General features: G+C 42.8%; 1 protein-coding gene across 1 annotated transcript in view; it reads left to right on the top strand.

Annotated features, from left to right (window-relative positions):
• Positions 1-13,324, top strand: part of btbd8 (BTB domain containing 8) — a 119,113-nt gene that overhangs the window by 13,119 nt on the left and 92,670 nt on the right. The window contains exon 3 of the mRNA XM_063064660.1: positions 8,624-8,824. Coding sequence (XP_062920730.1) covers positions 8,624-8,824 — 201 coding nt within the window. The remainder of the gene's footprint in view (positions 1-8,623; positions 8,825-13,324) is intronic.

Genomic DNA, 13,324 nt, shown 5'->3' with positions numbered 1-13,324 from the left:
ACCAAAGATAGTGAAGGCTGGGGGCGTAGTAGCATCAGCGCCGGACTTCAGAGCGAAGGCTCCCGAGTTTGAGTCCAGCCGGCTCCCTTGCATGCTTTTCATCCGTGCTGGGTTGAGCGTCGAACTAGCAACTCAGCCTCGTAAAAATAAGAAAGCCTGCTTTAAAAAAAATGCCGTCATGACGGCGTCCCGATGAGTCCACTCGGAGCTAAGGGCTTTCTTCTTCTTCTTTAGTGAAGTTATACTACCAGAAGAATGACAATTCTACATCTTAACCCAACACGAGAACAAGATTCACAGAGTCACCATGCCCTATGTCATAGAAATGGCTCACCATGCCCATGCCAATCATTATGCACGTGTCATTGAAAACAGCAACCAAGAGAATAACTGACTGTAGATGTTGGAAATCTGAAATAAAAACAGGAAATGCTGGAACACTTGGCCTGTCTGGCAGTATCTGTTGAAAAAGAAACGAGTTATCGTTCTGCGATAATGTTTTATTTGTCAGCATTTCTTGTTTTTGGTGCAAGGGACCAATCAAGTTCTCATTAGACCTCATTTATTTCATCCAATAACCAAAGTATGTCATCCCTGGAATCATTTTGGCAGTTTTTTTCCAGCACTATCTTGAAAGCCTTCAAACTTTTCCTGAACTGTAGTGCCCAGCACTGGATACGATGCTGGTTATGGCCAGGCTGGTGCTTTAATCATGTGCTAGGTGTTTTTGTCTCTTTGCTTCTGTAATTAAGCGCACAATCCTAAATGCTTTCTTAACTGTTTTCTCAACCAACCTTGCCACCTTAAGCAAGCTTGGCATACCTGCCCCCAGGTCAATGGGAGCCACTGTCTCACAGAGCCAGAACCTGGGTTCCGTTCTGACCGAGAGCGCTGATGTGGTTTGCATGTTCTCTCTGTTTCTCTGGATGCTCTGCTTTCCTCTCACCTCCCAAAGGTGTGCAGTCTGGTCACTTCAGGGGAGGGGAGGAGAAGATGGCGTGATGCAGTGCGCGCGGCCTCTCCGGTGAAATGATATCGTATTTGTTAAATAGGGGCCATGCACAATCCTGATTTGATGGAGACAGACGTGAGAAGCATGGAGGAACATCTGGAGAAACTTCTGAAATGCCCACTTCGCTGCAGCCGCTACTGTGTGATCGAGAATCTCCGGAGGGGAAGGCCCCAAATCTTCAGCTTTGCCTATTGCCTGTTGCCGGGGCCGGGGTCGAAGTGCTCGGCAGAGACGGTGCTCGGTGTCGGAGGCTCGAAGTTTTCGGACGGACTCGGAATCGGACTGTGGTCAGTGCTTCCAGAATGCTGCATCGGAAAGGTGGAAGCTCATGGCAGGGAGAGTTTCTCCCTTCAACCGTCTGCGTAAGATGATGGGACTTTCAAGGGACTTTGAGACTTTTTTTTTACCGTGCCCATGGTCTGTTCTTCACCAAGTTATGGTATTGCTCTGCGCTGTTGTAACTATATGCTATAATTATGTGGTTTTTGTCAGTTTTTTTAGTCTTGGTTTGTCTTGTGTTTCTGTGATATCATTCTGGAGGAACAAATTGTATCATTTCTTAATGCATGCATTACTAAATGACAATAAAAGAGAACTGCGTGTCCTCAATCTAACCTAATCTAATCTAATTGGCCATTGTAAAATACCCTAGTGGGTGAGTGATTAAACTCTAGGGAGAACTGATGAGAATGTGGCGAGAATAGGGGTTTGATTTGCACTGGTGTAAATGGGTGATTTGATACTGACTTTGAGCCAAATGCCCTGTTTCCTTCTGTATCATAATCTCACTATCTCTGTTCTTGTTCCAATTTTCCACCTCTTCTCAATCTTCTAAGCCAGTTTTGTGTTAAATTCTGCTAAGCCACTTTTATTCATTGCCTTCAATCTTAATGTGACTTTTCCAATTACCATCTTCCCATTATCAACCAAAGAACATGGAACATTACAGCACAGTGCAAGCCCTTCGGCTCACAATGTTGTTCTGACCTTTAAACCTTCTCTAAGATAAATGTAACCCTCTCCTCTTGCATAACCCTCTGTCTTTCTATCATCCAAGTGACTACCTAAGAGTTTTTTTTAATGTCCCTAGTATATCTGCCTTTATCACCACCACTGGCAGGTTGTTCCACACACACATCATTCTCTGTATGGAAAAAAAAACAACAAACTACCTTTGGCATTCTTCCATACTTTCGTCAGTCACCTTAAAACTATGCACTCTTGTATTAGCCATTTTTGGGCTGTCCACTTAATCTATGCCTCTTATTATCTTGTGCGCCTCTATCAAGTCCTCCTTCATTCCAAAGAGAAAAGCCTTATTTTACTTAATCTGTCTTCATCAAACATGCTCTGTAGTCTGGGCAGCATCCTGGTAAATCTGTGCACCCTCTCTAAAGCTTCCACATCCTTCCTATAGTGAGTCAACCAGAATTGAACGCAATATTCCAGATGTGACCTAACCAGAGCTTTATAGAGTTGCAACATTACCTCATCTCTGCGACTTTTTCAAATAACTCCACCAAAATTCTTTTCCACACCAAGTCACAATCCACAGTATCCGGCTAAATGTTATGGGAACATAACTCAGTATGAGGTTAACTGTTGCCATGGGTTGTCTGAAAAATGATACAGACCATATTGACAGGACTGTCAGAACATTCCATCAGGCCCAGTCCAACACGGGTAAAGCCCTCCCAACCATTGAACAAATCTACATGAAATGCTGTCGTAGGAAAGCAGCATCCATCATTAGGGACCCTCACCACCCAGGACACGATCTCTTCTTGCTGCTGCCATCAGGAAGAAGGTACAAGGTTCAGGAACAGTTACTAACCCTCATCCATCTGGCTCTGAACAAAAGGGGATGGCTTCACTCAACTTTACTTGTCCCATCATTGAAATGGTCCCACAATCAATGGGCTCACTTTCAAGGGCTCTTCATCTCATGTTCTTGATGTTTATTGCTTATTTATTAATATTATTGTTATTTCTTTTTGCATTTGCATAGTTTGTTGTCTTCTGCACTCTGGTTAAACACCCTAGTCTGTTATAGTTATTATTCTATAGATTTTTGAGTATGCCTACAAGAAAATTAATATATGTACTTTGATAATACAATTTACTTTGAACTTTAAAGAGAGGAAAAAGAGGACATGCAGTTAAATTATAGGCATTTGGCTATATTAGAAGAAATGTTAGGTAGCTAGGAAATGACTTCCTTTGAAATCATTGTTGATATCATGATATTGGATAATATATTATGTACAATATTAAACATAAAAGCCTAAGGCACTAATACAGCAATGATCACCTCTCCAACCCCAAGCACCTTTGCTTCAGCAGAATATGGAGGGCTTTACAAAACAGAGATGATGGCAGTAGACAGAAAATAGAAAAGATGAAAGGAAATGTGTAAAACTTGGAGCACAGATAGAAATGGTATAGCTGTTATGTTGAAGTAGGCTTCATAAACTTGAATGGAGTGATAATTGATAAATGGCCACCAGTGAGCGACTGAATATCCAGGGCTAGAAGATGATTTGGACTTGCTTTTGTTCTTGAAATAATAAGACCGTAGGACTTGAGCCATGTGGCCCATTGATCATGTGCAAGAATGTCTTGCCAAGTTTTAATCCTTGGATTTTGTAGTCTCAACTAACACTAACTACTTCTGCAACGCATTGCTTTGTGGGTTTCGGATGTGGAAAGGGGAAAACCATTTTGAAATTCAGCTTCTGATTTCTATCCAGTGACCCTGATGGGGTGCAAGCATCCTCACCATCAAGGACATCTTCAAAAGGCAGTTCCTCAAGTCTATCTTTAAGGATTCTCACCATCTGGGACCTCTTCTCATTCCTACCATCAGGGAAGAGGTACAGGATTCTGAAGAGCCATACTCCACATTTTAGGAGCATCTTCTTCCTTTCTGCCATCAGATTTCTGAATGGTCCATGAAGCCTGTAACACTATCTGACTATTCCTTTTTTTGGCTCTATTTTATTTTTTATTGTAACTTTTTTTTTGTCTTGCACTGTACTGCTGCCACATAGGAAAAAAACAAATCTCAGGACATAGGTCAGTGATAATAAGCCTGATTCTGATTCCGGTGTCTAAAAGTGAGCTTCGTTGTAACCCAATTTTCTGTGACTGGCATCTTGTGGACCAAAATATTAACTTAAGGAAAGTTCCTAGTTATGCAACTTGCCTGGGTCGTAGGGATACTGTACAGATGAGCGCTGCACCAGTTACCTCCATCTCTCACGGCTGTGGGCGAGTGGCTGTGTCACGGGAAAGTTCTCTCCAGTCCACCCTGCAATGCTATCTGTCCATTCCTTCCTCTGTCTGCCCTTTTTCCTTTTCCCCTGCACCATTCCCTGAAGAATGGTCTTTGAGAGTCCACTTGATCTTGTTATGTGACCATATCATCTCAGTTTCCTCTTCTTTACTGTGGACAGTAGGTCTTCATAGTGTCTCACGTGCAGGGTGATGGTTCTTCGTGCTTTGTTGTTTGAGACATGGTCTGTATAGGAGATGCTGAAGAGCCTTCTGAAGCATCTCATTTCTACTGCCTGTTTCTTCTTTTGCAGTTCTCCTGTCAAAGTCCATGATTTGCATGCATACAAGAAGATGGAAAGCACAAGTGCATGCAGGAGGATCTGAGAATGACATTATTGTCTCTCCAGATTAGTTTTGGTTTAGCCAGCGTTACTGTTGTTTGGGCTGTGCTTGCAATGACTTCAGGCTTTGATCCCTCTTGGTTGATCATGGTGCCAAGATACTTCAGCCATGTGACAGTCTGTCCACTGACTGATCTTTGTCGAGATTGACTCCTCACTGTTCAGCTTAGTTTTCTGTGCTCGGATCTCCATGCCATGTCTGCTAGATGTATCGTCCAGACGGTTCACGAGGCAGGCCAATTCATCAATGTCATCGGTGAACCTGAGGTTGGTTATGATCTGTCCTCTGATGCTGACTGTGCCGATAAGGTCTTCCAGGGCATCTGTCATTATTTGTTCCAGGAAAATATTGAACAGCAAGGGCAAAAGGAGGTAACCTTGTTGGATTCCAATTGATGTGTGGAACCACTCTCTAACTGTGCCTTGAACAAGTACCACTCTGCTAGCTTTGGTGTAGAGCTGCTTGATGGTTTGGATCAGCTTCTGGCCCGGGTTGTATCTCTTCATTGTGGCCCAGAGTGCATTGTACCACACCCTAGTGAAAGCCTTCTTTAAGTTTATGAACACGTGGAAGATGTCCTGTTGATGTTGGCTGTATTTCTCGCACAGTACCCAGAGGTTGAATATCTGTTCTGTTGTATTACTTCCACTTCTGAATCCAGCCTGCTCTTCGGCGATTATATCTTCTGCCTGTGGTTTCAGTCTGTTCAAGATGACTTTCAACATCACTTTGCTTACATTGCTGATAAGACTTGTGGTTCTGTAATTCTGGCACTGGCCTCCTTGGGGAGAGTGATGATGAGTGATTTTGTCCAGGGTGTCGGCCATTCCCCAGTCTGCCAGATTTTGATGCATATATTGGTGAGGACGTCCATCCCTGTCTCTCTTGCATGCTTTATCAGCTCAGCCATGATGTTGTTTATTCCTGCAGCTTTCCCATTCTTCAGCGATCTTATGGCTGCTTCTACTTCTTCCTGTAGAATTGGAAAGTTGTCAATGTTTGACAAGTCCTGGCTTGCGAGTATGTTGGGGTCTCCTTGGGTCTGATGGATGTAAAGGTTTGAACAATGCTCGGTCCATCTGTTGAGAATGTCTTCATCTTCTGTCAGAGAGTTTCATCCTTTGTCTTGGATGGTGCTGACTCGTGACTGTTTAGGGAGGTCCTTTTCAATTGGGAATGCTCGTCTGCTGTTCTTGTTCAGGCTGTCTTCTATCTCTGTGCACTGTCTCTCAGTCCATTCTTCCTTGGCCTCGATCATGTTTTTCCTGACCTTGTTGATCTCTATGTATGCTATAGCTCCTGTTGTTGTATTCTTAGTTTTCTTCAGGTCTCTTCTAGTGTCACACATTTCCAGGATCTCCTCTGTTACCCAGGGTTGGGTTTTCTGACTGTGTTTTCCAAGTATCTCAGTGGCTGTTTCTGTCATCACTTCATTGAACTTAGCTGTCAATGTTTCAGCATCTTTGTCAAAGTGTCACCAGTGGTGCAAATTTTTCATCAACTGTAGCTTTGAAGGATTCAACAATGAAGGGGACCTTCAGTCTGTCCAAGTTGAATTTCATTTTGATGTTCTTGGACTTTTGACTTTCTTCAGCCTGATTCTGAAGTTCATTATCACCAGGTTATGGTCACTTCCAACATCAGCACCTGGGAGCATCCTTGTTGTGGTTCTGTTGATCCCAGACCGAAACCTTTTCTGTATCAGTGTGCAATCGATCTGGCTATGCTGTATTCTATCAGGTGGGCACCAGGTCCAGAGTTATGTTGCCTTGTGCTCTCCAAGGGTGTTTGCAAGCACCATGTTGTTGCAGCTGGCGAACTCAAGTAGGCGTAATCCTCACTTGTTGGTTACAGCATTACAGGAGGGGCCACAGAATTCCTTCCAGCCTTTCAGTGCAGCTATTACCCAACTTGGTATTCCAATTCCCCTGGATGATTAGAATGGCCTTTTTGTCCACCTTGTCAATAATGCCCTGGAGTTGGGTGTAAAATAAATTCCTCCACTTGGTCATCTTCATGGTCAGTTGTTGGTGCGTAGGCCTGTACTACTGTGATGTTAAAAGGTGCTGCTCCAAGGCAGTGGGAAATAAGCCTGCTGGATCCTGGGTGGCACCCACGTACTGAGTTCTTGATGCTCTTATTGGCAAGAAATCCTACGCCATTGGCATGTTTGTCAAATTCTCCTCTGTAGTATAGTATGTGGCCTTCTTCAGTAAGACGTTCAGAGGTTTCTCCACCTGACTTCACAGAGTCCTACAAAGTGCCAAGTGTACCTCTCCAGCTCGTGCAGTTTCTGTGCTAGGGCAAGTATTTTCACGTTCCATGTGGTGAGTGAGAAGTAGTCTCTCCCATGGATCTTCTGTGGTGAGCCCCAAGTAGAGATTGTTTTTATGGTGATATTCTTTGAGGATGTTAATGTATTCATTTTTTTTATATCCAGTCTGTTTTGTTAATAAATAATGAAGATCGGATGTAAAACTTCATGCGAATAGGAAGGCAACTCTCTGTGGCAACTATTAGAAGCAAATGTCCTTGGAACTTTGTTGCTAGCAAAGGAAACTTGCCTCATAACATTCTGACCATTGCACCATCTGCAGAAGCACTTTCTTATCCTGCTGTTTGGATATAGTGAGCCTCCGTCCTGATTTATAAAGAATTTACAGTGGATGAAATATTAATTTTCGAACTGTTCAAAGTTCTTTTTTGTGATTTCTTTGTCCTTGGATACTCATGGAAAGTAAAGAATTGATCTCGGGCTAGCTTGACAAGAAGATGAAGGATGGAATATCAGAAGTGACCGTCCAAGTGATTGAAGTATTTCCCCCCCCCCCCAATACTCAGAAATTAAAAAATTCTAACCAAAGAATAATTCTAGTTGAGAATTATAACAGTGGTCTCAATATTTATTACTTATTATTATTATTTTGTTATCTTTGGGCATGTATTTGCACAATTTGTGGTCTTTTACACATTGGTTGTTTGTCTTTGTGTACAGTTTTTCATTGATTCTATAGTTTTTTTTGTATTTACTGTGAATAGGCACAGTGTTGGGCACGTGGCCAAGTGGTGAAGGCGTTCGTCTAGTGATCTGAAGATTGCTAGTTCGAGTCTGAGCTGTGGCAGCGTGTTTGTGTCCTTGAGCAAGGCACTTAACCACACATTGCTCTAGTGTCTATGTGCAAGGAGTGGTGCCCCACACAGACTTCCAATTTGTGCCTTGTAAGGCATGAAAATGCTCGACGCAGGCCTCTCATGGTCTGAGTCGACGTTCCTTCCCCTTGACTTTCCCCCACTGTGAATGCGCACAAGAAAGTGAGTAGCAGTGTAGCATATGGTGACATATGTGTACTTTGATAATAAATTTTCTTTGAACTTGCACTTCATAGGTAAGGTTAAAGCAAAGGTAAAACTGATAAGACTAGTAATAATTATTAGTTCTCAAGCGTTTTGAAATGCCTTTGTACAAATTTTCTCAGTCATAAACACAAGATTCTGCAGATGCTGGATAACTAGAGTAACGCACACAAAATGCTGGAGCAGCTCAGCAGTTCAGGCAGCATCTATTGAAATGAATAGAGACGTTGTTTCAGATTGAGAGTCCTGATGAAGGGTCTTGGCCCGAAATGTCAAACTTTTATACCTTTCCATAGATGCTGGGTGACCTGCTGAGTTCCTCCAGCATTTTGTGCGTGTAACTTTCTCATTTCATCTGGTAATATAGGGATCCAGTTGTTCTTTGGATTATTGCCATCTTAAACTTTAGTACTTTGTTGTGTTTGGAAGTATACTTGATTGTAAAAGAAATATTTCAACAGCTACTCAACAGTGTTGTTTGAATACAAAGAGCTCCAGGAGCAAGTTGGTAAAAGCAGTTTTATTTGGAAACTTGATGGAGTCCAGCATCCAATACAAATTTTCTTTTGTTTTCAAAAGGCTTCTTGTAGAAGGAAATCAAGCAGATATCACATTCCAAGTGGGTGCAGCTGTCTTCAAGGCCCATAAAGCAGTGCTGCTTGCAAGGGCACCAGAGTTTCTTTCGAGAGTGTATGGAAAGCAGGTGAAAGAAGACGAGAACTGTCCAACAGTCATCCGTGTGGAGAATTTCAAACCTTCACAGTTTAAATACTACTTGCAGTAAGTGTTTCTAACAATTGTGGTATATGTTGGGTGTGTGTGGGAGATTTGTCTTGGATGTGTATTTAAGCTGATTATCAATGCTACTTCCAGGGTTGCTCCAACTGCATTTAAGTTTCAGACTGTAGAGGATCCAGTTTGTATAGGATTCATTTTTTGGCAACCTTAGCTCATGCCACAATACTTTATAGTCCAAAACTACTTTCGAACATTGCTGGTCTTGCAGTGATTAGTTTTGTGCATGAAGAGCGACTGATAAAAATTCAGATTTACTTATTACATGCACATCAAAACGTGCAGTAATATGTATTAACAACCAAGGCACCCAAGGTTGTGGTGGGGGCAGCCCACAAATGTCACCACACATTCTGCAGCTAATAGAGCGTGCCTACAATCTCATCAGAATAGAAGATGTAAAATCGTACTATTTGAGATATTATCACCTCTTTTTCAATACTATTCACGCTTGAGCAAAATATTAGCAGTAATGAATGATTAGTTAATAAATTTATAATTAATAAATTTACAGTTAATAAGTTACAAACACACTAATCATCAGGTTTTATCTAGAGATGAGTTTTACTTTTCATCTTTTTCAATAGACTACAATTTCTTGTGAGTTTGAAATGCATCCAAAGCAGACGGTGGGTAAAGCACTTCAAGTAATTTCTGCTCTCCCTTATGTTTCTTTTCCTTATAATCTCCTGTTCACTGAAAAACCCAAACAGCTGTTCTGTATTCGATAATACAGCATGGTCAAACCTGTTGGCCTTGAGTCTCTCACAATACTGTCCAGAAGTTGGAGGGCTGCAACAATTGTTGCCTGTGTTCTTATTGCGAACACTTTATTTTGTTGAGAATCCCTAAATCCGCACTTGCCATGTCATGCTGCTTGCTACTAAAACTAAAGTCCCTTAAGAGTTTCCTTCCTGTTTGTAAGATTTCTGGCAAATTTTAACTAGCTTTAATAGTCGCTGGTGTTTTCTATTATTTGTATGTAAAAATGCAGGTCCTGCTGTAAATTTCTTTTAAGTTCTCTTTCAGAATATGTACAGACAAATTACAATGGTTAGTGAAACTATTTACAGTGCCAATTATAGGGGTTTAATTCACCCTGCTGGCTGTAAGGAGCTTGTATTTTCTCCCCATGTGGGTCTTCTCTGTGCTTTGGTTCCCTCCGACATTCCAAAGACTTGTAGGTTAGGATTAGCGAGCTGTGGGCATCCTATGTTGGTGCCAGAAGTACGCCAACACTTGCAGGCTACTCCCAGCACATCTTTGGACTGTGTTGATTGTTGACCCAACTGATGTGTTTCACTGTATGTCTCAGTGTACACATGACAAGTAGAATTACTAAAGCCAGTTTTGTTGTCAGCTTATTTTCTGAATACGTACATTAGTTGGTTCTTTAGGTGTGATTTTGATGTAATTGGGACATTCTCATACAAGGATATTCTTGTGAAAGCAACAATCAAAAGGTGAAAAATCAGCAGCTATTGAATGAGACTTCCCATTCATTTTATCCACCTTATGACATATGATCGCCATTCCATCATGGCTGATCAGAATAAATCATGGCAGAACAGACTTGATGGGCCAAATGGTCTAATTCTGCTCCAATGTCTTACTCCTTTCATTCTTTCCAGCCCTCCACTTTCTGCAATCTAAAACATACTTGTATTCTAACTTAGTCCTGATGAAATGTCTTTGACCCAGAAGTTGACTTTGTTTCTCTCTCCACAGAGGCTGTCTGACCTGTACAGTATTGCCTATATTCAGTTTTAATTTCAATTGGAAAACAATGTGATTCATTTTGTGATAATAATTCAAGTTACTTGCTTTGCGGTGATTGGGGGATGCTTCTCAGATGAGGCATGCAATTTTCTCCCTTTTAATAGCAGTGGCAAAGTGTCCTGGCCTTGTATTTGTTTGTTTTCTTCATCATCGTTATCATCTACAAAGTTAACTTGGGGAAGACTAGTGCTCCACTACTTGATGAGTGAGTGCAGACTGTAATACACTAGTTATGAATTCTGCAGGGTGACTGCAAAAGTAAATCTGTCAAAGTGCAAACTCATTGCAGTCATTTTGAAGTTTGTAGTCCAGAAATGCAATGTGCTGTGTTTGTTCTTGTGTTTTATGGCCAAGCTCCTGAGTTTGGAGGGAAAACATGAGCTTGATATTTGAATCGGAATCAGGTTTATTATCTCTGACATATGTCATGAAACGTGTTGTTTTGTGGCAGCAGTACAGTGTAAACATTAAAAAATTACTTCAGGAGCAATAAAAAATAAATAGTGCAAAAGAAGAATGGTGAAATCTGATGGCAGAGGAGAGGATTACTCACTGCCTGTTACGCCGCTGGAGTTTAGGGCAGTAGTGAAGGTCCCCCATCTCTGGCAGCGTTCATGGCTTCATTTATCATGTCAGTAGCTTCCTCTTGATTTTCATTACTCTCAGTCATGCAAGTCCCATGTGGAGACTCAGGAGTGCCACTGCACTCAGATGTAGAAGGATTCTTCGCAGCTGTTTCTGTAACAATTTTGTTTTGCCAATCAAGGTTGTTAGCCCTGTGCTGAACCCCCGAACCTGGAGGGCCTGTGGACCACTTTTAGTCTATCCTCTGCCCTTTGACCTGCCAAGAGAAAAAGCATAAACATAGCTGTCTGGGTCAATGAGGCATGCAACCATAACGAGGTTGTGATCCTCTTGGAGGAGAGGGGAAGATACTATTCTGAAAACTGGTTGTGGATCTCCAGGCTCCTGTACCACCTCCCTGGTGATACTAAAGAGAAAAAGGGGTGTCCCAGATGGTGAGAGTCCTTCATGATAGATCCCACCTTCCAGAGGCATTGTCTTTTTGAAGATGTCCTCGGTGAGGAGGCTTGTGCCCATGATGGAGTTGGCTAAGTCTACAATCCTCTGTAGCCTCCTTCGATCCTGTGCATTCTTGCAACCAGTCAGAATGTTCTCTGCGATACATTTGTAAATACTTGCTAGTGTCTTTGGTGATTATACCAGATCTCCTCAAGCTCTGAATGAAGTATAGCCACTGACCTGCGTCAATATGTGTCTTTAAGATGGCGGCGCGCATTGACGCAGCGGGCCCTCGGGGAGTGATAAGTGTATCTAGTGTTTCTTCTGTTTGCCCTAGACGCATAACATACAGTCGGAATATGCTCGTTAACGTCAGGGCATACTATGTCAGAAAAACTGATGAGTTCTGTTGTGACATGGACAGTTTACACCGCTACGGACGACTATCCGCTACCAAGCCGGCTGCTTCCCGAGGGAGGAGGAAGCGAAAGCTCTGTGAGAGAAGACAGAGGAGGGGTAAGAGGGCTGGCATCCATGCTAGGCTAAAAGCTAACCCCACCAGGCCAGCGGTATCATCCCTCCTGCTCTCAAATGTCCGCTCCATCGACAACAAGCTGGATGAGCTGCGTCTGCTGAGAGAAACACTCAAGGAATTTAAAGACTGCTGTATGTATGTCTTAACGGAATCCTGGCTCCATGACAACATACCAGACGCGGCGATACAGCTGGAGGGAATGACATCGTTTCGTGCGGACAGGGAGGTAGCTAGCTCCGGTAAGAGCCGAGGAGGAGGTCTGTGTATTTATATAAACAAAGACTGGTGTGTGAACGCTTCAGTAGCTGCTAAACACTGCTCACCACTGGCTGAATTTCTCATTGTGAAATGCCGGCCGTTCTATCTGCCGAGGGAATTCACCATCATGCTTGTGGCAGCTGTTTACGTAGCTCCCAGTGCCAATGCTAAGGCTAATGTTAACGAAGCACTGGGAGGCCTACATGAAGCCATCAGTGAGCTACTGACTACACATCCTGACAGCTTCGTGGTGATTGCTGGGGACTTTAACCACACCAGCTTAAAGACTGCGTTCCCCAAATTCCTGCAATATGTGGATTTCAAAACCAGGAGAGACAACACACTGGACTTGGTTTATACCAACACATCACAGGCATACAAAGCAGCCCCCCGCCCCCATCTTGGCCACTCTGACCACATATCTGTTATGCTAACACCAGCATATAAACCTCTGCTTAAACGTGTGAGAGCAGAGAAAAGAGAGATAAGGGTCTGGCCAAAAGGAGCAGCCTCAGCACTACAAGACTGTTTTTTTGCACACAGACTGGGACATATTCAAAACAGCAGCCTCCTATGACGACCATACAGACATTGAGGGGTATGCGGAGGCAGTAATCAGCTACATAGCCAAATGCACGGAGGATGTCACTGTGATGAAAACCTTCACCACATGTGGTTATAAAAAGCCATGGATGATAACAGAGGTGTGTTCACTACTGAAGGCCCGTGACAGCCTACAGGTCGGGGGACAGGAGTGCGCTTTGCTCAGCCAGGTCTGTGCTTTCACTAGGGATCAGGAAAGCGAAAAGGGCCTACGCGGGCAAAATACATGGACACTTCTGTGACACAGGTGACACCAGATGGATGTGGCAGGGAATTAAAGCTCTGAC

This window comes from Mobula hypostoma, chromosome 12 (genome assembly GCF_963921235.1).
Source record: "Mobula hypostoma chromosome 12, sMobHyp1.1, whole genome shotgun sequence".
NCBI classification, from domain to species: Eukaryota; Metazoa; Chordata; class Chondrichthyes; order Myliobatiformes; family Myliobatidae; genus Mobula; species Mobula hypostoma.
Note: the sequence above shows the minus strand (reverse complement) of the source record. Positions and strands in the feature narration are given on the sequence as shown.